The 24756-nt window shown below is 59.4% G+C and overlaps 2 protein-coding genes across 7 annotated transcripts in view; one reads left to right on the top strand and one right to left on the bottom strand.

Moving 5' to 3' along the window:
- Positions 1 to 12678, top strand: part of NGEF (neuronal guanine nucleotide exchange factor) — a 103695-nt gene extending 91017 nt beyond the window's left edge. For 2 of the 6 annotated variants that reach the window (XR_011539827.1, XR_011539828.1), the window contains 10 exons: positions 629 to 781; positions 2052 to 2181; positions 4986 to 5060; positions 7378 to 7467; positions 8241 to 8404; positions 8898 to 9053; positions 9864 to 9943; positions 10439 to 10543; positions 11707 to 12167; positions 12438 to 12678. Coding sequence is in view for 4 of the 6 variants with exons in the window: in XM_070618572.1 (XP_070474673.1) it covers positions 629 to 781; positions 2052 to 2181; positions 4986 to 5060; positions 7378 to 7467; positions 8241 to 8404; positions 8898 to 9053; positions 9864 to 9943; positions 10439 to 10776; positions 11707 to 11766 (1246 nt within the window). In the remaining 2 variants the exon portion in view is untranslated. Of the gene's footprint in view, positions 1 to 628; positions 782 to 2051; positions 2182 to 4985; positions 5061 to 7377; positions 7468 to 8240; positions 8405 to 8897; positions 9054 to 9863; positions 9944 to 10438; positions 10777 to 11706 lie in introns of all 6 variants that reach the window. The other 4 variants (XM_070618573.1, XM_070618575.1, XM_070618572.1 and 1 more) reach the window with 2 other exon arrangements.
- Positions 12679 to 14784: 2106 nt separating this feature from the next.
- SNORC (secondary ossification center associated regulator of chondrocyte maturation) lies at positions 14785 to 21838 on the bottom strand. Its single transcript, XM_070618640.1, has 4 exons — positions 21703 to 21838; positions 21250 to 21412; positions 15015 to 15197; positions 14785 to 14939 (listed from the first exon to the last, which is right to left on the bottom strand). Exons 2-4 carry the CDS (start codon positions 21320 to 21322, stop codon positions 14830 to 14832), a joined length of 366 nt encoding a protein of 121 aa, XP_070474741.1. The 5' UTR covers positions 21323 to 21412; positions 21703 to 21838; the 3' UTR covers positions 14785 to 14829.
- Positions 21839 to 24756: the final 2918 nt, after the last annotated feature.

The following is a 24756-nucleotide window of genomic DNA, read 5'->3' as shown; positions in this document are numbered from 1 at the left end:
CAGGGGCCCTTCCCCAGCAGTAGGAGCCTCTCCACCCCCGTGGGGTGCACCCTGGGAGCTGCTGGGTGGGTCCCTCCTCCACACGGACAGCCCACCTTTCTGTTCGCAGTCTGCCACCTCCTTGTGGCAGCCCCGCCCGGTGGGCTGCAGAGGAGAGAGCTGACTGAGACCAGAGCGGCCTCGGAGACCCCTTGGCCTCTGTTGCTTTACCCTCACTGGGGGAGAGCTGTCTTTTTATTTGCCTATTTATCTTTTATTATGGAAAATTCCAAGCATGCAGAAGTAGAGACACCAGTGTAAGGAGCCCACGCTTCAGCATCAAGGTTCACCCACATCCGCCACCCACGGGATCCTTCTGAAGCAACCCCCCACCGTCATTTCATTTCATCTGTAAACACATCAGTAGGTATCTAAAAGATAAGGTCTCCCTCTGTTTTAAAAAGACTCCTAGCGCTATTATCCACCCAAAAAACTGAACAAATAATTCCTTGACATGACCAAATGTGCCGCCCGTGCTGGGATCTCATTGTGTCCTGTTTGTCGGTTTGTCTGAGCCAGGCCCCTCGGTGGGGATGCATCCTGAGTCTCCCCACCCAGGCACCCTGAACCCGACCCCTGCCTCCCGCAGGTTCCTCCTGGAGCTGGAGCGCCGGATGGAGGAGAACATTGTCATCTCGGATGTGTGCGACATCGTGCACCATTACGCAGCCAACCACTTCTCCGTCTATATCACCTACGTCAGCAACCAGACATACCAGGAGCGGACCTACAAGCAGCTGCTGTGAGTGTGCCCAGGCCGCGGGGCCGTGACCTGGCACAGCCAAGGGCGTGGGGGGGGCGGTCCTTGGACCTCTGCTTTCCCAGGGTGGTATGCAAGCCCAGCACATTCCAGGGCTTTCGGTGTCACTCGAGAAATGTTGACCCCAGGACAGTCAGCCACGGCTCCCACGGGTCCTGTGTGCAGGACGGCCATGCAGAGCTCTGTGAGGTTTAGAAAAGAGAGTCTGAGGCCGAGAGGGTAACATCTCAAGGCCCAGGACGTCAGAAAGCGGTTTGAACTGGAGACAAAGGCAAGAATGGGGCGAGCGGTAGTCTTTTTGCTGGTTATCCAGCAACGCCCCAGAATTTCTTGCTCGTCTGCCCACGTGGTAAACTTAATTGGGGTTTCGATTGCTGAGATAATTTCTCATCAACTTGCCTCTTTCGAATTCTTCACGTTTCTGTGCCACGCTTCGACGACAGTGTAACCAGTGAGGTATTCTTAGCCGACTCGGGAGCCCCAGCAGACTCCCCGAGCCTCACGTCTAAACGTTACACTTCGCTGGGCCTTTCCGTCAAGACGCGTTGTTAACTGTGGACGTTTTAAAGCTCGAGTCTTCGGGGGTTTGTGTATTTTATGTTTCATTGAAAATTGAGATTTGAGGGAATCAGGATGCCATTTTTGAGGACAAACATTGAGAAGACGAGCATGCAGGAGAATCAGAATCGAGATATTCCAGAGGGGGCGGGCCCCGCGAGTGTAGACCGTCTGGGCCTGGGGAAAGGGCAGAGTGCTGTGACCCTGATGACGCACAGTCGGTGGCCTGGGTCCGATCCCCCACAGTCATTCCCCGGAGCCCTCGTCCCTGTGGACCCGGCCCCCTGCCGAGTTGGGCTGCACACGAGATGCCTGCCTGGCAGGAGTAGCTCAGGTTCTCCCTCTGTCACCGCCAGCGTGCTGCCTGTTCCCGTCCCTCCGCGGGTTCACCTTGCCGCGGTGTCCTGCTGGGTAAATCATTGACTGTGTGTCCGATTCATAGTCTTGGGCACGCAAGGAATCCTTGCCTCCCGCACACGACATATTCGGCTAAGTCTCCATGGGCCAGGCGTGTGAAGCCATGATGGCTATGTGACTTGGACACGATCAGTTAATTTTCCAGAAAAAAGAAGAGATCAGCGTGTTTTCCATGCCCGTGGGCTGTCTGGGTCTTCTGAGGCTCTGGATGGGGAGGGAGCGCCCCCATTCGTGCCGCCTGCGAGCCAGAGACCCACTCTCACGTCTGTGTCCCCAGCCAGGAGAAGGCAGCCTTCCGGGAGCTGATTGCGCAGCTGGAGCTCGACCCCAAGTGCAGGGGGCTGCCCCTCTCCTCTTTCCTCATCCTGCCTTTCCAGAGGATCACGCGCCTCAAGCTCTTGGTCCAGGTACCGGCCTCTCCCCCTAGCCATGCACCCCAGACTTGGGCATGCTTCTGCTGCCTCAGACCGTTCCCTTTGCTCATTCCCCGTCTCTGCTAGCTTTCTAGGAAGTCCATTTGTTCCACAAATCCTAAATAAGCTTCCACTGTGTGCCAAGCGGTACGGGACCCAGCCCCTGCTCCCAGGGAGCCACTTTCTGAGGGTGGAGATTGACAAACAGACACGGCCCGGAAGTGGTCATGACTGCGAGGACAGTGAAACAGTGTGACACAACAGGGGGTGAATGCCTAGCCACTGCCAGTTGGGGGACAGGAGACGCTCTTGAACGAGTGACAATTAAGCTAAGACTTGGCTGTTAGGGAAGAGCCATTCAGGTGACAGGGGACTGCTTGTGCAAAGGTCCTGGGGCAGCTGGAAGGTGAGCAGTGAGCTGGGGGAACATGACGGAAGGGAGTGAGTGTGGAGACGTGGGCAGAGACCAACCAGAGGGCCTACAGGGCTGATATGACACAGGCTCTATCCTCAGTGTGATGGGAGGCACCTGGCCTGACTGACATTTGTAAGAGCTCACAGTGGCTGCCCTGTGGAGAGAGACAGGCGGGAGAGCAAGAGTGAAGTGAGGGAGGGTTAGGAAGCAATTCGAGAAAAAAAGATGGCTTGGCAGGGCCTAGGGGGCAGATCCTGGAGGAAAATCAGTGACCTGAGACGTGGACTTGCCACTGTGGAGTGAGAGGGAAGGAAAGGAATCTTCTAGCTCGAGCGACTCAGGAGATGCTGCCGTCTCCCAAGGTGGGGCGACCGGGTCGGGGCTGTCAGGGTTTGAGCTTGAACTGCCTGAGTTTGAGATGACTTTGAGCAGTTGGCCATCCAGGTGTAGAGTTAAAGGGGGCAGTCAGGGCGGGAACTCTGGGCGTCGAGGTGGCAGTTAATCCGAGAGACCTCCCAGGAAAGAGAAAGGGCTCCCGACACCCGGCCCTGGGACGCCATCCCAAGAAGGAACAGCAGTGAGGGAGGACGCGGACTCAGGGAGCTGGGGTCAGGTGGCCTGGAGAGGATGAGATTTCCTGAAAGGGGGGCTCCAAGGAGCCACAGACCCCTGTGCCTGCCGCATGCTGGTGGGCGTGTTCACCCCCGTCCTGAGCGGAGGGAACCCACCAAGCAGATGAAGTGGATGGTGTGGACCCACTGTGGCTCTGAGGGGAATGAGCTGAGATGGTGACCTGTGAGCCATAGTTAGAGGAGGTCAGAGGTCAGGCAGGTGGGAGACCAAAGGCCGTGGGGAGAAGCAGCGTGGTGGGGAGGAGAGGTCGGAGCCGCCCCAGGAGGAAGGGGCTCATGGCCAGAGACCAAAGAAACTGGTGTCGGAAGAAGCCACTCCCGGGGTGGCAGGTGAGAGCACTGTGGGAACACAGCGAGGGCGACCCCATGTCACAGGATGCTGGGGAATGAAGGAGTCACGGGTGAATTTTGTTTTTAACTTGGAAAAACTGAATCAGAAGATAGTCACGTTTCCTAATGATGCAGAGAGAAAACGTTTTAAGAAATTTTATAGGAAAAGAGCATATATGGACATACAAAAATCTAACTTTTGTCTGATGACAACCAACAAAGCAAAGGTCAAGACCTACCTTAACGTTGTCATGAGGAAAACAGTGGAACGGGGGTGGGGGGAGCCCGGGCGGGCTGGGGGGCTGCCAGGGAAGGTTCAGAGGAAGCGTGTTTGGGGGGGAAGCCGGGGTGAGGGCCTTCCAGGGAGAAATGCCAGTCATTGCATAAGGTGGGGTACAGGGGCCCCCAGAGAGGCAGCTGGCATGGGGGGCACGTGCACCATCCCATCTGAGGCCACGAGCAGGACCCACCTAGTTGGATGGGAGCTTCATTCCAATGGGAAAAGGTGGAGCCTGAGCCTGCTCATGAGAGATAGATTTGGGAGTAAGGGGACCGTTACCGACAGGGTTTGGTGGCCCCACGTCGGTGAGGGAGGCCCCAGGAGGGGCTGAGATGACCCTGGGTCTCTGACGTGGCAGCGGGGTAGGGCGAGACAGGCAGTGGGAGGGGTCTAGGTCCTGTCTGGAGCCCAGGAGAGAGGTGCTGGAGACGTTTGTGGGGCAGCCATCGCACGCGGCAGGTGGAGGCGGGTGGGTTGTGCTCAGATGCACCCAAACCTCCTTACGGGACAAAAGCAGATCAGAAAATCTGGGCCCGGTGAGGACGGCTAGGCAGAGACCGTGTGCAGTCTGGAGGGTGAGGCAGACTTGCAATTTACAGACAGAGACAAGATGAGCATCATTTTCTGTTAATTCAAGAAAATGGAACCATTAGAAAAAAGACATTTTTATCAATAAGAATGGAGTTAACAAAGCCTCGGGGTCATTGTGACTTGCCTTCAACTGACGATCCCAGAGGACAGGGTGGGGAAGCCCCTGGTGCCCACCGTGAGCGTTGGGCTCCCCCTGGGGACAGGGCTGGCCCTGGGCATCCCTGCCTGCTCCACCAGCACATGGTGGCCTCCTCTGCTTTGACCTGCATTGAACTTGGTCCCCATGGTTAATCCTCTTGGGAGGCTTTGACTCCTGGCGCGCATTTTAGAGCCAGGCAAGGCTTTGGGTCAGGATGCTCAGCCCTCGGCCCGGCTGAGGGTTCTCCTGCCCTCTGTCCGTCACCTGGTCGGGGTTTTTGTACATGGATGTCACAGCCACGTGAGGCTGTTAGGACCGGTGCAGCAAGGAGGCCACCACTGCAAGGCAGGGTGGAGAGGGGAGGAGAGGCTGTTCGTGACCAATATTAATGCAGGCTTTCCCTGCGCTCAGAACATCCTGAAGAGAGTGGAAGAGAGGTCTGAGCGCGAATGCACCGCCTTGGACGCTCACAAAGAACTGGAACTGGTGAGTCGTGCTTCTTTCTTGCTTCCCGATGACCTGCTTTCCTCATCTGGACCCGCCTTCCTGCTTCTGCTCCCTCGTGTGTCAGTGTGTCTTTGGGAAATGCAAAATCGTTTTACTGTTTACTTTTGCAATCCAGAAAAGTCACTGGGTCTAAAACATACGTCGGTGTGGCCTGAGCAGGGTGCAATGTCCTCATTCTCCACTCCGGGCTGTTGGTGTGCCCGGGGTGGAGGAGGCAGCTGCCGGGCACTCTGTACCCGTGTTGACCTCTGCTGCTGCCCTCAGGCTGGTCTCTCTCATCAGCTGCTCACCACAGGCGTCTGGGGCGCTCCAGAGAGCCCACGCTTGTCCTTGCCTGTTTCTGGTGTCTTCCCACCTGTGACACCTGCTGACGCTGGCTCTGGCCGTCCCTGTGCCCTGACACAGCCTGCCCCATGCATTTCTCCTCCTCCGTGCCTCTGCCCTTCTCTCGGGCGGCCCCTCCCCTCTCTCTGTGGAAGGACACACTGGCCCTGCCAAGCCCATCTCCGCGCCTGGTCCTCGGAGAGAAGCGTTCCTCCTGAAAGTCCCCTGCAGAGTAGGGGTCATGCAGGAGGGGTCAGAGAATGTGTCTGTTCTCAGTGCTGGGCTAACGTGGATCCTTCTGTCTTAAAGCACTGGCTCGTGTGTTTGGCTCCTGGTGTCAGCTGGAGCTGAGAGCCGGCTCCTGGCAGCTGTGCGAGGGCGATGTTGTCGTGCTAGTGATCCGTGATGGACGGGAGCCTGGTGCTCTCGTTCCGGCAGCAGCAGCTTAGTAAAAGGACTAGGCCCGTGGGCGTCTGATGGTGGGTCTAAGCCACGTGGAGCCAAGAGGACTTCTTAAGTCATTTTCCCCCGGCCTCTCCTCATGTCCGTTACTCAGACCAGTTGGCCACCAAAATCCTTCTGGCACCCTTTGAATACTGGGGGGAAACAGCGCTCCCGTCATAGCCTCGTGGGGAAAGGCTGGAGCCTCGAGCCGGCTGGTCAGGGAGGGCCAGTGACTGGGAGTGGGGCAGCATCTTTGGGCCGTCTGCCCACCCCCGGAACTCACATATCTGATCCGACGGGAATCCATTCTGGCCCCCACCGGGCAGCTGGCCACACTGAGCCCCAGAAGGCGAGTCCAGTGATGCCACGGCCTGGGAGAGGCCCACATGCTCCAAGGGCTTTTCCTGTGGTCAGCTGGGGCCAGGCGAACACTTTCTATTCCTTAAGTTCTTTTCCACCATCGTCTCTCTTTTTTTCTCCTTGTAATGAAAGTGTTCTCTTGTTTCTCATAGTTTACTTTTTTAAAAAAAATAAAGGTAGGTTTTTTTCTAATGCGTAAAAGTAATTGCTGCTCAATTCCAAAAAAAAAAACACAAAGTGCTCGTAAGTAAAAAGATGATGGTAAAGATCAGTTATCCCACACGCCCTGCTGACGTGCTGGGGCGTGCCCTTCCAGACCTCTTTCTAAACAGACACCTGCACACACAACTGTATTCTTTGCAAAAAGGGATTGTGGTTTATAAGCCAGCTTTGCTCTCCATTCTAGTGCATGCAAAATTATTGCAATTTTTAATGATTTCATAGAACAGGGTTATACAGATATATTAGCATCAGTCCCAGTTGGTGGACATTTAGGTTGGTGACAGTTTTCCTCATTCTAAGCTACACTGCCAGGAACATCGTTGTGCAGACATCTTTGGGCACCGTCCTCATGCACGACTGCTGAGTGCCTGCCGGGGCCGGGCTCTGTTCTAAACACCCGTGATCCGGTGTGGAATGTTGGTTTTTCCACGTGAGTCCCCAGAAGTCCCAGTTAATGCGATTTACTGGGCCTCTCGGTACGTGGGCTGCCTCCAGGAAGGTGGGGAATCTGCTCTCCCCTACAGCGGGTGACAGGGCCCATGTCCCCACAGCTTGGCCAGCCTGGAGCCTTGTCTGCCTGCCTCTTCCAATCTGACAGATGGGAAAGGACATCTAATTGTTTCAATTCACTTTCTAGGTGATGCGAGGGGTCGGCATCCTCTTTTATGTTCCCTGGGGTTTACTTCCAAGTGAGGACAAGGCCACTAACTTTCTCCACCAGAACCGAGAGCCATACCTAACAGCCTGACAGGTTTTCCAACTGGCCTTTTTTCCAGAAGGTGCTGGAGAAAGGAGCTGCTGTCCTTTTGAGACTGGCCAGTCTCAGCTGTGGGCACAGTGTCGGGTCCCAGTGGTTGTTTAGCCCTTTGGGACCTGAGTGGACAGAAGGAAGTGGCCAGTGACAGCTGGCTGCCGGTGGCCTGACGTGTCCTCCTTCGTGTCCCAGGTGGTAAAATCATGCAACGAGGGCGTCAGGAAAATGAGCCGCACGGAGCAGATGATCAGCATTCAGAAGAAGATGGAGTTTAAGATCAAGGTGAGCCTGCTCCCGTCCACCTGTCCTGGCCCAGCCCAGCCGGCTGGAGCATTGGTCACTGGCCAGGCCTGCTGAATGCCACCCTTGGGTCTCAGTGCAGTGTCACGTCCACCGAGGCCCCGCCTGTCCCGGTCACCAGGCTCCATCACACCGGCCTAGACTATCTCCCTAGAGACTGTGGGCAGGGACCCGGGAGCCGCCTGCCCGAGTCTGGATCCTGCTCTCATTTACTGGCTGTGTGACCTTGAGCATGAAGTACATGACAGGGACTGTTCCAGGGACTCTCCAGTCTGGGGGATTTGAAAATCTTCTCCCCCAACTTTACCTAAAGGTTCAGGCATCAGTGAGCCCGCAGGGCCGTACGGCCTGGGTTTCTGGTCACCCTGGGTGTGGGAGCCAAGCCCCAATCGAGGATGCAGACGTGGCCTTCTGGGCCCCCCATGGAGCTCCTCCTGCCAGGCTGCCCGCCCTTGAGCCCCAGAGTGGGGACCCCAGACTGGGCCTCTTGGCCCCGTGGTACCCAGTTCTCTCCTCTCCCTGTGAACCCAACCCCTCCCCTGATTCTGCATCACACAGGCCGAGCGTGGTGAGGGGATGACGACACACACACAGAGGCGCCCACACCCACGCACATGTGTGCACAGACACATACAGTACACATGGATACGCTTAGACACATATACACAGCAGCACAGTGAGGGCCGCGGGGGAGCCTCTGGGAGGCGCGTGGAGGGCCACGCCGTCTGACACTGCCCCCCCCGCCCCCCGCCCAGTCGGTGCCCATCATCTCCCACTCCCGCTGGCTGCTGAAGCAGGGCGAGCTGCAGCAGATGTCAGGCCCCAAGACATCCCGGACCCTGCGGACCAAGAAGCTCTTCCAGGATATTTACCTCTTCCTCTTCAACGACCTGCTGGTGATCTGCCGGCAGATCCCGGGGTGAGCTGGCCTGAGCGGGGCATCGGCGGTTGGCGGCCGGCACGGGGAGGGCGGCATGGAGAGGACAGGGTTATCTGTGGCCGGGGGTCGGACGGCAGGGTGGCGGGAGAGAGGTCGGGCTTTGATTGGGGTTTAAAGGGCTGCTCCATTCTTGTCCAGCTTTGGGCCTTTGGGCAAGCTTATTTAAAGCTCCTGAGCCTCAGTTTCCCCTCCTGTTGAGCGAGGGTTTCACTCCTTGGATATGGGGAGCCCAGCTCAGTGCATGCACTGTCGGAGCTCAGTAGAGGGGTGACTGCAACATCGTTGGTGCTAGTCCCGTGTCCACTGGCCACACCAAGGGAGGGGTTCAGGTGGGGGGCTTTCAGAAGGAGGTGAGGAGTGGCCAGAGCAGTGGGGTCAGTCCTGCTGGCTGGCTGGGGTTGGGGGCGGATCCCCCGGAACCCCCGGGTCTCCTTGGGACTCACACGCCTGCCCGGCCACCCTTGGTCCCCAGAGACAAGTACCAGGTGTTTGACTCGGCCCCACGGGGCCTGCTCCGCGTGGAGGAGCTGGAGGACCAGGGCCAGACGCTGGCTAACGTGTTCATCCTGCGGCTGCTCGAGAATGCCGATGACCGGGAGGCCACCTACATGCTGAAGGCATCCTCACAGTGAGTGCCCAGGGCCACCCGCACCCTGTGACCCCCACCTGAGGCGCTCCGAGTCTCCTTCCAGGTGGAGCCGGCTCCAGGGCTCCGCACCCACTGTCCTTCCTGCCCCCAGACCCTGCAGGGAGTTAGGGTCCAAGTGTGGGGCTGTTGGGGGGGTGGCTGCACTTGCTGGGGGTGCACGTGTGCACACGTGTGTATGTATGTGTGCACGTGTGTGCGTGTGCACGTGTGTGTCTTCCCTCTGGGCCTCAGACTCTAGCTGGGCCCCATGAGATGTAGAACCCTTGGGCCATGCTTACTGGTGAGCCCCTATTGCTGTGTGGCCTCAGGGCCACCTCATCACCTCTCTGAGCAGCCAGGCCACCTACCCTGCAGCCCAGCCTCTGAGAGGAACAGACGAGATGGGTGTGGGGAGAGGCTTTGTGGCCGTGGGGCCCAGCACCTGAAATACAGGGGCTCTATGTGCAGACCAGGCCCCCCCAGACTCACAGGTGTTGCCCTCCCCATCTCCATCCAGTTCTCAACGCCTGGGGCAGGTGGGGAGGCATGTCCGCCTTCCCCAGTGTACACTTCCCACAGGCAGTGGCTTCAGGGCAGCCGGCCTGCACTCTGTTGAGGTGTCAAGGGGGGCTGGCCCTCACCAACAGACTTTAAAGCTGGGGAGACTATATAGGGCTCCCCCTCTGTGCGTCCCCGCCGGATTCTGGGCACTCTCCTGCCGTAGCCCCAGGTGGGGCTCAGGACCCAGTGGCCAGCTCGGTGGTGGCTGTGGCTCCACGGTTGAACATGTGTCCTCTCCCAATGTCCCAGGAGCGAGATGAAGCGGTGGATGACCTCGCTGGCCCCCAACCGGAGAACCAAGTTTGTGTCCTTCACGTCCCGGCTGCTGGGTAAGTGGTCCGGTGGGCAGGGGGCACCTGCTGGGCGGGGCAGCCAAGGCCGTGGTGGCATCAGGTCCTTGCATCCACCCGAAGGGCTGGGCTTCCAGGCCAGTGTCCCAGAGGCCCGCGTGGCCTCCGGGAAGCTGCTGGGCCTGCCTGAGGGTCCTCTCTACAAGTGCCAGCTCAGTAGCCGATAGAGGACATGGGCGTAGCCTGAGCTTGGCGAACATTTGGAGGGTTAAGGAAGAAATAAAAGTCACTGGGTCTTAAGTGACAGCTACCGAGTGGAAACCAAGAGGGATTTGGGCCCAGATCATCATTTCTTTGCAGCCACACCCTCCCCCTCGCAGGAGCCATTTGGCGGATGCTGTGGAGTCTTGCGTTGCTCCTCAGACGGGCAACGCGTCCCTGCTCACTGCCGGGGTGTCGAGGGTTTGCCTGCGCACCGGGCAGGGCAGGTGACACAGTGATGAGGGCATGCCACCTCCCTCTCCCCTCCCCCAGACTGCCCCCAGGTCCAGTGTGTGCACCCGTACGTGGCCCAGCAGCCAGATGAACTGACGCTGGAGCTGGCCGACATCCTGAACATCCTGGAGAAGACTGAGGATGGTGAGGCCCGGGGCTGGCGCATCTCCCGCTCGGGGCCCCCGGGATGCCCAGTGCCTCTGCTGTCCTCTCCTGGAGCTCCAAGGTCTGCCCTCCCCCTTAGCACTAGGCCCGAGCGCCCAGCTCCACGTCCCCTTCACCTCGTGCCACCCTGGCCTGGGCCCACCAAGCACAAAGGGAGGCGTGATGGCCGGGAACACCCTGACCCTGACCCTGGACTTGCAACAAGCTTCCAGGTGAGCCTGTGACCACCAGGCTCAGAGCCCCGTGTGGGCCAAGCAGCCACCCACCCAGCCCCTGCCACCCCTGCTGTGGGCATCAGTGCCAAACGAGGTTCGCCCCCCAACCCCCAAAAATTGACCCCTTATCTCTACATCAATTGCTCCTAATCAGAATCCCCCCAAAATGCCCCAAGCATCTCCCTCCCCCACCCCCTCCTCTCCTTCAAGGTCCTGGCTGGAAGGCCTCAGGCTGGTACCTCCAGGGCAGGCCGTTTCCGCTGTTCCCAAATCCCAGGGGCTTGCCCTGCACTGGAAGAGCAGGGGCCTCTCCCCTCCCCTCGGAGGAATACACAGCCCGGCCCCCCTCCCGCGTGGCCTGCAGAGTGGGCCCGCAGACCCTGGTCTTAGCCCTGCCCTGGGACCTGTCAGTGACACGGTGATCTCAGGGGGAGGGAAGGAGGGCCAGGGCCCTCTGCTGGTGTCGGCCAGTTGATGATGGCCACCTTCAGCTGACCCCCCAGCTCTCCAGGGAGGGCTGCCCAAAAAGAGGGTGGTGGTGAGCTTCCAGGCTGGGTAACCAAGTGGTCAGCTCCCACCCGCACCAGCGCCCTGGGACCCGGCCCTTGGGGTCTCCTGGCCTCATCCAGGATTGCTGAGGGCTTGGGAATGGGTTCCGAAGGCAATGCATTTAGAGCACGCTTGTTCTGTCATGGCCTGTGCACACACACTATGCTCCTGAGGAGGGCGTCCGGGTGGCATGTGGGGTACAAACCGGGTCTGAGCATCTCCGGCAGGAGTTTTCGGAGCAGGGCCCTCTGGAGAGGTCGGCTGGCCCTCCCGCGCCTCCCTCGCTCTGCTCCCCACCCAGACGGGAGCCCCGGCCTGCAGGGAGGCCCAGCCTGCACCCCTGCGAGAGTGCCTGACCCCCGTCCCCTCCCCACGCAGGGTGGATCTTTGGCGAGCGTCTGCACGACCAGGAGAGAGGCTGGTTCCCCAGCAACATGACTGAGGAGATCTTGAATCCCAAGATCCGGTCCCAGAACCTCAAAGAGTGTTTCCGTGTCCATAAGATGGACGACCCTCAGCGCAGCCAGAATAAGGACCGCAGGAAGCTGGGCAGCCGAAATCGGCAATGACCCCTGGCCCCCAGCCTGGCGGGGATGCGGGTGAACCCCGATGGATGGTGGAGGGGCTCTGGGGAAGGCCAGTGCCTCCCCAGGCGCAGGGGGTGACCGGGGCGCCCAGTGCAGGAGCCACCCCGGCCCTCGTCCCTGCCACGTGGTGCGTGCTCGTGTGTCCTGGCCCCTCACTCCCACGCTGGAGGAGGGGAGCCCACGTGTCTGCTCTGCTGCATCTGTAAACGGGAAAGTATATTTTAAACAGTATTACACCATCACTCCCTCCGGGCTCTTAGAGGGGGTGGCGGGGGTTGGCATGCTCCGGGGGCCTCCCCAGGCCCTGGAAGAGGCCCCAGACCCAGGATGTCCTTGGCTGAGGGCAGGTGCGAAGGTGATGATTGTCATTACCCCCTGCACGTGCCCTGTCTTCCCCAGAAGCTGTCAGAATCCACCAGGCGCGCAGGTGGACCACCCCTGCCCAGTGAGCTTGATGGGCAGCCCTTGGTCGTGATTCAAAGAACTGAGGGACCAACCGCCTCTGTCCACCCCCTCCCCAAGCCTCGCCAGCCTCTGGCTGCACGGCCAGGCCCTGCCTCCTGGCAGGCCTACCAGAGCTTGGCTGAGGGCCCATGCGTCTCTGGCTCCCTGACAGGCTGGATGTAACTTGTGTCTCTGACCCTTTAGGAGCCCAGGTGTTGTAAGGAATGACTTGGTCACTGCATTCTGTATCGGTTATGGTTCCGAGAAAAGCAAATATCATTTTTGGCTGCATTAAAAGAAGCATCATGTACAAAATAAAGGAGGTGAAAGTCTACTCTTTATTGCCCTGGGTGCACACAGGAATCAGGTGTTTGCTTCTGCACAGGGAGAGGGGAGCCCCCTTCAAGGTCAGTGGAGGAGGCGTGTCCAGGGAGGGGGATGAGGAGGCTTTGGGTGAAGGGGGAAGCTGCCGGGCTTGGGGCCTCAGGATGGAAGTGGATTGGGGCCTCCACTAGTGGAAGGACTTCAGAAACAGAAGAAGACTTCTGAGGGAGTTGGGGATGCCCTTCTGCTGCAGTGGAAGCGAGAAGGCAGGTTGGAGAGACCATGGCGGGACTGCAGTCGTCCCACAGGAGCTGACCACTGGGCGTGGGGCTGGTCTTCCTACCTGGCCAGTCACTGGCCTGGACCATTCCTCCTGCCTTCCTAGAAGTAGCCCGTTACCCTGAGGCTGCAGCTCCTGCCCCAGCCCAGCTGGCCCTCAGAGCTACCCCCGACCCCGACCCCTCCCTTCAGTCCTGGAACGTGGAGGCCCCTGACTCTGACCCCACCCTGCCCTGCCTGCCTGGGACACCCTCTTTCTTCCAGGAGATGTTAGAAGCCCATGATTCAGATCAAGCGGCACTTGGTAGCATCTTCCCACAGGCCGTAGCACTGCTCTCGGTGTCTTCAGACCTCAGATCCTTTGAGAACTGAGTGGATCCCTGGAAGATGCATTCATGTGCAACACACGGGTTCAGCTGGAGAGGGACCCCCGTCCCAGTAAGGGACGCCTCTGTGCTGCACCCCAGCAGGCAGTGCCTACCCCTGAGTCTCCCAGGAGTAGGGGGAGGGGGAGATGGGCCGTTTCTGAGCCCCACGCTGCTCCTGGGGTGGGGGTCAGGGGAGGAAGGGTGGGAGGTGGCCGCTGGTCCTGGCCGTGGTCCAGCTTTTCTTTTTGAAGCTGAGAAACAGCATCCTGACCTGGATCATCCGTTGTAATGAGGGCTTTGGCTGCTGGAGGTTATGTGAATGGAAATAATTTAAACAGTTTCATGAAAACTGGTCAGTTTTATAGCAGGCCTTCGCAAGCAGAAAGTTTTAACCCCTGATGTGTTTGGGGAGTGTGTGTGGGCACCGCGTGCGCCCATCTGGAGTGTCCAGGAGGAGGAAACTGGTCTTAGCTGGAACAGGTGTAGCCAGGAGCTCAGGGACACCAAGGAGGCCGAGGCAGCTGCTGGAGACGGGGGTGAAAAACAGCAGGAGGAGGAGCGCCCCCTCCACCAGGCCCCACCCGTGGGGTCCTCCCAGCCGCCCATCAGGGGCGTTTGCAGACAGTCCCCGCTCCGGGCCTTCCGGGACGGGGTTCTGACTCCCGTGCGGCGCCCAGAGCAGCTCAGCCGCTACTTTAAATCGCTCTGTTATAAAAGGTAGGCGTCCTGGGAAGTGTGGGAGACGGAGGGCAGGACCGAGGACGAGGACGGAGCGCCAGGACCGAGCTGGGGCAGGGGTGCAGGCTGGGCGGTTCCCACCCCTCCCTCAGCACCCTCCCGCCCCCAGCGCGGGGCTGAAGCGGGGAGAGTTGAGCTTGAAAAGGCTTTTTGTTTTCTTTCTGTAAACACACGAGCCGGCCGGCCGACCGTGTGGAGGCTCCCGCGACGCCCCTGTCACCCTCAGCCCGACCCCAGCCAGGCCTGGGAGGCCGCCTGGGACTGGGGGGCGACAGCGGGGTCGGGGAGCGGGGATAGGGCCACAGCTGCAGGGCTTCACCCCTCGGCGCGTCCTGCTCCTGGGGCTTCCTGGGGGAGAGGGGTCCCCAGGGGTCCTGAGGGTGCAGGGCTGGGGCTCCGAGCCCACAGATGGGGCCCTCGCCCCCAAATAACCCGGCCTCGGGTTGGGAGCGCCGACGGCCCTCCGCACCAGCAGACAGCCTCACCCCGGCCCCACCCCCAGCCCTGGCCCCGCCTCCTCCCCGCCCCCGGCCCCGCCTCTCCCCTCCGCCTCTCCCCCCACCCGCCCGCCAGCCCCGCGCACGCGCACGGCGCGCGCACTCGTGGCTCCCGCCGGCGCCCGAGCGCACGCGCACACAGGCGCACGTGTCGCGCGCTGTCGCCCGGCCCGCTCACCGCGCCCGCGCCGACACACTCGAGACACGGGGCGCGCAGGGGTGAGTCGGGCTGCGCCGCGTCTGGGCGCGGCCCCTTTATTCGCTTCAGGAGGCGGAAAACTTTCTCAGCGCGACGACCACGAGCGCCAGCACCACGCAGGTGGCCAGCAGGGCGGCGATGACGATGGCCGCGATGGCGCCGGGCCCCAGCGAGCCTGCGGAGGACGGAGGGCCGTCAGCCGCGGCCCCGGCGCCCTCTCCCCTCCCCGGCCTCCCGGCCCCGCCCGTACCGCCGCCCTGGTCCAGGCGCTCCCCCGCCGTGCTGTCCTCGGGGCCCGGCGCGGCCGTGGGGGCCGGGGGGCCGGTGGCCGCGGGCTCGTGGGCGGGGCTGGAGCTCTCCGGGGGACCCTCTCCCGACGGCAGCTCGGCGGGCTCGTTCCACAGGGTGGGCGCGGGCTCCTGCGGGCCCTCGGCTGCAAGGCCAAGGACAGGCGCTGGGGGCCGGGCGGCAGGGACGTCGCCCCCGCGGTTACCAGCTGGGAGGTGGCGCCGTGCGCGAGGCGCTGGGGCTCTGCACTACCGCAGCCCCTCTATTTCACAGAGCCCCCCCACGGGGGCCAGGCTGCCTCCAGCCCAAGCGAGGACAGATTGATTGGGGTGGAGGCGGGGAGTAGGGACCAACGGGCCCTCTCAGAAAACGGCTGGGAGAGCCCTGGGCGGGCAGCAGAGGCAGGGCGACCCGGGCCACACCCAGGACCTCCGGCAGGTGCTTTGCCTCTCCCGGCAGAGCCTGGGGTCCCCCATCTGAACCGGGGAACTCTGTAGGCCTGGGGGAAGTGACACTTGTGAGGGTCCCCCTCCCCCTGCAGGGCAGACAGGTCAGCCTTCACCCTGGAGAAGAGGCCAGGAAAGTGAGGCAGTGCCCCTCCGGGAACTGGGGTCCCTGTCCCCCCCGCGCCCCGTGAGGAGCCACTGCCACAGGAGGTGGGACCTTGTGGGGGAGAGGAGAGGCCCACCCCACACCCCAAGGGCAGTGGCCCTAACCTGAGCAAAGCCATGCAGCCCACGAGACACAGGGTCTGGCACATGCACGTGTACACTCGCACACACATGCGTCTGAGGCTGAAAGGCCCAGGGGCCCCCGTATCCTAAGAAACTGTAATGCCAGCACATCGCTGCCTCCAGACAGCAGGCCCGAGGGGTGGGCAGGGGTGTCTGCGGTCAATATAAGGGGAGCCCCAGGAAAGGGTGGGCGGGGATCCCCCCCCCCACAAGCTGGGGCTCAGTCCGCTCATTAGTCCCTGGGCAGCTTTTCCTCAGGAGCCTTTCTCTGCTCGTGGGTTGGGGGTTAGCAGGGTTTGGGGTACCCAGGGGCAGGCTGACAGGTCTGCATGATACCCCTGCTCCGTACCCCACCCCAACCTCAGTCAGCCCATCCTTTCTCCAGGATCCTGGCCTGAGGAGACCCAGAGCAGCACCCCAATGCTGGGGGCCTCCCCACCCGAGCCCTGACCGTCAGCTTTGGTGGGGTCACGCCTGCCTGTGCCAAATCTCGATTGTGATCCAGGAATGCTCAGCCCCCCCCAGGAACCAGCCCCTAGAATGGGTCTAGTGGGTGTCACGACATGCCATCCTGCCTCCCGCTGCCCTACGGCTGGGACCGTGTGGCCCTGCTTCAGAGCCCAGAAAACCAAGGCTTAGCTGGGCCTTGGCGCTAGAGCTACTCGGGGTTTGAAGCCCCTAGACAATGCAGTAGTGGGTGTGCTTCCCAGGAAGCTCCCAGGAAAGTTGTGGTTTGGTTAACGCAGCCCTGGCTGGCCCACCTGCAAGTCCCGGGGGCACCTTTCACCCCTGCGGGCTCCAGCCCTGAGAGCTCCCCCTGGGCCCAGACAAGCCAGACCCACGCCCCGCCTCCAGGCTCACAGCTCCTGGAGAGGGGAATGCTCTGGGAAGACACAAAGGTGTTCCTGGGGCTTTCCTGCCAACAGTGTCCGCTTGAGCCAAATAGTAGGAGACATTAGCTAAACCCAGATTCGGGGTCAGTCTGAAAATACCTGGGTTTTCAGAAATGTCAAGCTCATGAAAAACAAAGGTTGAGGAATTATTCCAGATTAGAGACTAAGGAGATGTGACAACTGACTGCAACGTATGTTCCTGGAAGGGGGGTGGGGGCTGCTCTCTAAAGACATGATGGGGGTCCGTGGGTGAAGTGTGAGTGAGGCCGTGGTTTAGTTCTGTGTCGATGTTCATTTCCTGATGGGGATGACTGGTTCTTGTTTCGTAAGAATATCCTCATTCTTGGGAGTATTTAGGGACAAAGGGGCCTGGTGGCTGCGCTTGCCCTCAGAGGGCTCAGCATTCAGACAGATAGGTGGGTGTGCAGACAGGCAGGAAGACAGAAGAGCGAATGTGTTGGTCATTGTTGAAGCCGGGTAAATAGTCTACTGGAGCTCATTGGGGTATTCTCTCAACTTTTCTGTCAACTTAACATCTTTTCACGATAGAATTTCATGAAGTCCTGGGCTCCACAGGCCCTGCCCCTGCATCTCTGCCGGGTCAGCTCTGAGGCAGGCAGGGAGCACTGTCACATTCCCCATGGCTTCCCAGGCTGGCGCCCCTTTTCAGAAACACCCCTGACAAGGAGGCCTCCTGGGGCGGAAGGCCCCTGCACCCAGTGGGGGAAACTGCCCTCTCGCAGGGCCCAAGGCTGAACCGCAGTGCTGGTGTCTGGGGGCCACTCTGGCCCCCCACCAACTGCGAAGACCACCCTGTGAGCAGGGGGCAAGTGACCCTGTCAGGCCTCCCTTGTCGCTGCCTGGAGGGCAGGAGTCTGCAGCGATGCAGCCACCTGGAAGGCTTCAGGCCCCAGCCGTGCTTGCCTCAGGCTCCCAGGGCGCTGGGCAGAGAAAAGGCCTGAGTGTCCCCACTGCTTGCCAGGCCCTGAGGTCCAGGGCTCTCGAACTGCCTGTCTCTCCAGATAAATGGACAAACCACTGGCCCCCACTTGCTCACCACACAGCCAAGACAGAGGCAGGCAGGCACCTCCCTGTCCCACCACTGCCAGCCAAAGCTCACCTCCAACTGCCAGGCACCTGGCCAGGAAGCCGCCTCTGGACCACCAGGTACCCGGCCCAGCCGACCTGGGCAGTGTCTGGGGAACAAGCCCAGAACTCAGGAGGAGGAGGGACAGGCCCCACTGCCCATAAGAGGGCAGGGACTCACTCCCTGGAACCAGCCAGGCCCAGGTGAGCAGGCCCCCTCTGCTGTTAGCTGGAGTCTGGGAGCATCTCGGGCCCCTCTGAGTGGGCACTCGGGGGGCACACCCAGGCCTTCTCTCCATCTGTCCCAGTGACCCAGCCTCCCTCTCCTGCTCCCCCAGAAGCCTGAACCCTCCCAGCCAGACACACTGGCCCAGGCCGCCTTGTCCCTGCTGCACACACCCCACTCCGGCCCCTCTTCCAAGACCCAGCCAGTCCCTGAACCTTCAAGGGGCTAGACCCATGGGCTTCCAAATCAAGAGGGCTGCATCCAAACCCTGGCTCCATCACGCCTCACCCGGGACCCAGCAGACTTTCGCCCCCCAACTTTACTTCCTGACCAGGGAAACGGGTTGGACCATGCCTCTCTCAGCCCACACCAGTTGGTAACTGTAGCTCTCATCGCCATCGCCAGCTGCTACCTGGGCCCTGATGGCCCCTCTGCCCTGGGCGACAGGGCAGGACACAGGCCAGGCCACTCCGTGTGCTGTGCATCTGCTGCAGCTGACTGTCACAGGAGACCCTCGAGGGCTGGTCCAGGACTCATGTGCACCCAAGGAGCCAGGGCCCCAGGGGCCAGCCAGCTCCCTGCAGCCCATGCGGGGGCCCCAGTGCATGCACAGGCTAGAACTGTAGCCTGGCCTCATCCACGAGCCTCCAGCAGAGGAGGCACAGCCGCCGGGGAGGCCAAAGCATTGTCTTAGCCTCATCTCCGTGTCTGCATTTTCTCAATTTGCTGTGGTCAGAGGGGGAGACAAAGCTTACAGACAATAACCCACCCACTCCCAGAATCCATTGGGGGAGCTGTGGACAGAGATGGATGTCAGGGAGTGTGCCAGCATCAGGCCTCGTCTAGGATGGGGGAGATGGGGCAGGAAATGCCAGGCAGAGGGCCGCGTGAGCAAAGGCATGGCGGATGGTCCTCTGGGCACGGAAGGCGGGCAGTGAGCTGGCCGCAGGGACGCTACGTGAGGACAGAGAAGGAGTAGGATTGAGGAGGACTGATGATGACACTCCAACTCCAAGGACCAGAGTAAGCAACGTCCTGCGACTCCGAGCTCTGACGGAGGAAACGAGGAGAAGAGCGGGGGGCCTTGTGACAGCTCCCAGGCCAGGGCACCACGGGCTCTCCCCCAGCCACAACGCGCCAGCCGCCCTGCCTTTCGGTAAATAAGTTTGTTTAACGCTCACTCTGACCACAGGGCCCCGAGGCCAGGCGCCCGTGCTCACAGACGGTCTTTGTGCGGGCCATGAAGGGCCTTTTCATCCCCACCCTGGCCTCCCGCCCGCTCAACCTGGCCTGCTCCCCCCGCCCCAGTAGCCCGGCCACAGGAGACCAGCAGGGAGGGCAGCAGGTCGGGCCTGGCCCTCAGCCACAGGGCCGCTCCTTCCCGGCCTGCCTGCTCCGGGCCCCCATCCGCCGAGCAGCCGGCAGGGGCTGCCAGCCTGGGACACACCTGCTCAGAGCCTCCAGCCCAGGCGGGGTGGCCCAAGTCCTCCCAAGCGCCCTCCCTCCCAGAAGGGCAGGAAGAATGACAGCCAGCCGGAGCCCCAAAGGCTCCGGGGTGGAGTTGGCCTGCCTGCTCTCGGTGGGACACGTGGAGGGGGGTGAGGCCAGGCGTGGTCCCGCGACGCCAAACACGAGGCTGTCCCCAGGCATTCCTGTGGCGGCAGACGAAGCCCGCCCACCCAGGCTGTGTACGCACAGACTGATCCAGGGCCTCTGGCCGGCGGCCCGGCTGGGAGAGCTGGCTGCTCAGGGAGAGAGAGACTGGACAGGAGCTGTCTGGGCAGCCCCAGACCCTGGCAGGCGGGCCAGCACCTCCACCTCCACCCACCTTGACCACCAGGAGGGAGAAGCATTTCACTGGGGAGCAGGTGGGGGAGCTGCAAGGATCACAGCCCCAGGGTGCCCACTCTAGAAGATGCCATCCTACACTTTAGGTCACTTCCCCAATTCCTGGGGCACCACGCCAGCCCCCTGGCTTGCCCAACTATCACCTCTCCCACCAGAAGAGAGGCTAGACACTTTTCCAGCCTTCATGCAGAGGCAGGTCTGCCCTGAGACCACCCTGCACCCAGCGGAGCGGCTGGGGATGTGTACACACATTCCCCTAACATTTACTGGGCACCGCCAGATGCCCGGCCCGGCCTGAAGGCTCCTGTCTCTGACCGTAGTAGGCCTGCAGTTCCCCTCGAGGGAGGCAGAGGCACAGGGAGGTTGAGAATCAGCCAGCAGGAGGCAGAGCTAGAAGCAAAGGCAGGCTGCAAGCTTCTTCCTGGGCATCTAGAGAGAGGCTGGCAGGCCCAGGGGCTCCTTCCCATGGCCCATTTCTTCCCGGTGTGTGAGCCTGCTTATGTGGCTGTCCCACCAGCCTCACACACACTCCCCTGAAGCCCATGCTGCAGAGAGGGTCTGCAGGGGGCCCCCATCCGCACGTTTCTTCAGCCCCGGAGGCCCCAGGGGCCCTGAAACACTTCTCCTTTGACCCACCTCATGGCCAACAGAAATGGCTTCCTTCCAGGAGAAAGACCACTAGTGACCCGTCTGTGCCTTTTCTCTCTCAGGCTTCGAAGCCGGCCTGGGCCAGCCCCTCAGTGCAGAGCCGCCCAGGACTGGGGCTGAGGTCCCAGGAGCCTACCCTCCCCGCGTCTGTTGGGACCCTCCTTCTTGCCAAACCCTAGAGCCAGCTATTTTGGCTCCGGTGCAGAGCCTAAATCTAGCCTCCTCACGGGTTTGCGGAGGGGTCTGGGGCCCTGTACTCCCTCTGGACTTCTTCCCGAGATAGGAAGAGTACCTGGGTCTTCAGTCTTAGAGAACATTTCAGAAGACCAGCAGGGAAGGGCTTGCAGGGTTTGGAAAGTAAACAGCAGGTCTCTGAGGCCTTCTGTCCAGGGGCCTGGGGCCTCTGGCCCCTCAGCCACTTGCCCTGTGCCTGATGCCCCCTACTGACTCCCAGATGCAGAAGCCTTCAGATTTTAGGTGCTGGAGTCATTCCCATGTCCCCCAGGCAGCCAACGTCCCTGGCCCTGCTCCCCACATCGCCCTCCTACTTCAAAGGCCATGGTCCCCATGGCTCACGACTCCTCGAGACATCCAACACAGCTCCTAGCAGCCCTTCTCAGGGGAGCCCTCCCCAGAATCACCCCAAATGGCCACCCTGTCTCCTGTGAAGGGCTTCCGCCCAGCGGGCACTGGAGAATCTGGCCCAAGGTGCTTCTTGGCCCCAGGAGGCTGGTGGCAGCAAAGTGGAGGGAGCACCCTTACCTGTGAGCACCGCAGGGGCCAGGACCCCGGAGAGGAGCAGCAGCGCCATGCGCAGGGCCAGACAGAGAGCCATCCTGGCCCGGAGTGAGTGAGGCAGGCGAGCGGGATGCTCCGAGGACTGAGCTGGTAAACTTGAGGGCGGCGGGCGAGAGGTATCAAAGGGCTGGGAAGGGTTTTCATCAATGCAAACTCTGTCCTCCTGGGACACCGCGCCCGCCCCCCACACACACAAGCACACACGCGCGCGCACACACACACACACACACACACACACAGAGCAAAGCTTACAGAACGGACCGCTTTCCTGAACTCCAGAGCAGCCCCACCCTCGGAGAGGGAAAGAGGAAATTGCTCCCTTTCGCTCTCTTCTCTCCTCTCTCTCTCTCACACATTCACACACACACACAAGCACACACTCACTCCTGGGCCACTGGAAGTGAGAGATTCTCAAACCTCCACGTCCAAGTTTCACCCAGGGAACTTGAAAAGTTGAAATGTCTCCGGCACTATTTCAGTGGGTCGTGGATGGGCCCAGGAATCTGCATCTTATTGCCCGTGGCCCAGGCTCGGGATGCCTGGCCCTAGGCGGTCAGCCTGAGCGCCCAGCTCTGCTCACTTGTGGGCTCTGGAGGCCCAGCTGGGAGTGGGCGCTCAACAGCGCTCATTCAAGAAGCACTTTTATAGCAGTTTCAGTCCAAACCCTCTGGCAGCTCTAGGCTCTTTCCAGAAAAGCCCATGTGATGAAACGCCCTGTGTCTCTTCTTGCTCTCTGTTCTCCTGGATGCCTAAGACTTGAAATACCCACCATGTGCTCATGACATGTGCTTCCAGCCCAGGCCGGCCCAGAACATGAGCCCCACTGCCCACGTCCCCCCGACAGCTCCACAGGTGTCTAACGAGATCTCCAACTCAACGTGTCCAAAAAAGACCTGGGCTCCCCCCCTCCCCAGTCCTGCTCAGTCAATGGAACCCCAGTCCCCCACCTTCCAGATGTCCTAGTCACACCATTAAAAGTCACCCAAAGTCTCTCTCTTTCCTTACTCCCCACGTCTAATCGCTCAGAAACTACGGCCAACACCCTCTACTTCACACCCTTCGTGGTTTCCCACTGCTCCTAGGAAAAAAAAAAAACCTAACAGCTTGCACTTGGCCCTGCTCACCTCCCCCCTACTGCTCACTATGCTCTGGGCCACTGGCCTTGACTAGGTTCCTCCAACACACCAAACTGGCTCCTGCCTCAGGGCCTTTGCACTTGCTGTCCCCACTCAGAGAAAGCAGTCCCTCAGCTCATTATGTGGCTACCTCCTTATCACCATTCAGGTCTCAGCTCTGGTCAGTCAGACCTCCATCCACTCATCACATCACTTTTAATTTCTTCTTAGTGCTTATATTTATATGAAACTCTCATTTCTTTCTTTTCGTTGTCAATTTTTTTTTTTTTTTGAGGAAGATTAGCCGTGAGCTAACTACTGCCAGTCCTTTTTTTTTTTTTTTTTTTTTTGCTGAGGAAGCCTGGCCCTGAGCTAACATCTGTGCCCATCTTCCTCTACTTTATACGTGGGACACCTACCCAGCATGGCTTTTGCCAAGTGGTGCCATGTCCACACCCGGGATCCGAACTGGCAAACCCCAGGCCACCGAGAAGTGGAACGTGCAAACTTAACCACTGTGCCACTGGGCCGGCCCCTCATTGTTAATTTTTTGAGGGACAACATGTACTGTGAAGTGCACAGATCTTATGTTTGCAGCTTCGCGAACTTTCATACATGTACACACCTGTGTAAACACAACCCAGTCTAGAGAGAACATTGCCAGCACACCAGCAGCACCCTCCTGCCCCTCCCCAGTCAGTTCCCTCAAAGTGCCATTCTGTCTCCCATCACCACAAATGAGTTTGCCCACTCTTGAACTTCACATAAGTGGAATCATATGATATGCACTCTTGTCTGAGATTCCTCCTCACTGTCGCACGTAGCAGTGGCTCATTCGTTTTCCTTGCCGAATACTACTCAGTTGTATGAATATGCCACATCTTATCCATTCTTTTATCCTCTTTGTCCATTTATTTAACCATGTCATTGGGGTTATTTCCAGGTCTGAACTTTTATTCAGCTGCTATGAGTATTCTTGTACCTGTCTTTTGGTGGACATACACACTAATTCCTCTTGGTTATATATCTAAAGAGAGAATTGCTAGGTCAGAGAGTAGGTATAGTGTTTGGATTCTGTAGATGCTGCCAAGCAGTTTTGCATGGTGTTTGTTCCAATTTATACTCTCATCAGCTGTATGAGACTTCCAGTTCCTCCACTTATCAATATCACTATCTGGCATTGCCTGTTTATTTCCGGTTGTTCCAATAGGTCTGTAGTGGTGTCTCATTGTGGTTGCATTTCCATGACTAATAAAGCTGGACACCTTTTCATGTTTATGGACACAAGAATATCCTCTCGTGAAGGGTCTGCTCAATTTTTTTGCCTCTACATTAGGGTGGAATCTCTTTTTACATTTATTTTTACAAGTTGTGTATCCCAGATAAAAAACCTTTGTCAGAGAGATGTAATGGTGCCTTTAGATGAAGCGTTCATTGGTTGTCTGTCTGTCCCCACCGTGTGTCCTGTAAGTCCCAGGACTGCAGGGGCTGTGTTTTGCTCACTGATGCATTTCCAGAACCTAGCATCATGCCCAGCACACAGCAGGAACTTAAGGTTTGGATTCAATCAGTTGGGGTTTCTGGGATAGATTTAACATTGAGCATCTTCTTACTTGCTCAGTTCATTTGCTGGTGCTGCTGGTTTGCTCTCTGTCTCCCACCCTCACCTTTCTGTGCCCAGCAATGTAATGTAGCAACATAATGTAGAGTCAGAGCCACAAATCACACTCCTGAGACCTGCTTTCCAGCTGACTTCCTGTTAGCATCTGCCAGTGGGAGGCACTGGAAGGTGGGAGGGAAGAAGTGACTCTCTTTTTGCTTCAGATTTCTGACAGCATCTCTGGCAGTAGCAGCAGCACTGGCTACAATAACATCAATGACAAAGGGTCAGGTGGTGGTGGCTCAGGGGTGCCACAGAGGGCTGGAAGTGCTGGCTCCTGGATCCTCATCAGGCAGCTGAATGCCAACCCCACAAGCTTAGTGGACAGTGCTCTGGCCTCAGAGCTTCTGCCCTTCTAGCCCAGGCTGGTGTCAGTTTCTGAGTCCCCTTACCTTCTCTCTTTTGCTCCTTCAGTCCTTTAAACAGCCTTATGACAAATTCCTATATTCAATCTCTTCTGTCTGAAATACCTAGAGTGAACTCTGTTTCCTAGTCAGACACTGACCAATACAGTGCTTAGCACCTGGAACAGTCCCAGGAAACAGACCCTGAGAGAGATGTTTCTGAGTTTGGTTTGCCACCCTATTTGAGCCTGAATGCAGGGAAGAACCCACTGGCAGAGGAAAATGAGATCTGGTAACACATGGCATGCCATACGGTAGGACTTGTGGTTGTTTAGCATGAAGTGCCTATTGA

This window comes from Equus przewalskii, chromosome 5, assembly GCF_037783145.1.
Source record: "Equus przewalskii isolate Varuska chromosome 5, EquPr2, whole genome shotgun sequence".
Lineage (NCBI taxonomy): Eukaryota > Metazoa > Chordata > Mammalia > Perissodactyla > Equidae > Equus > Equus przewalskii.
The sequence above is the reverse complement of the archived record's forward strand: the minus strand, read 5'-3'. Positions and strand labels throughout refer to the sequence as shown.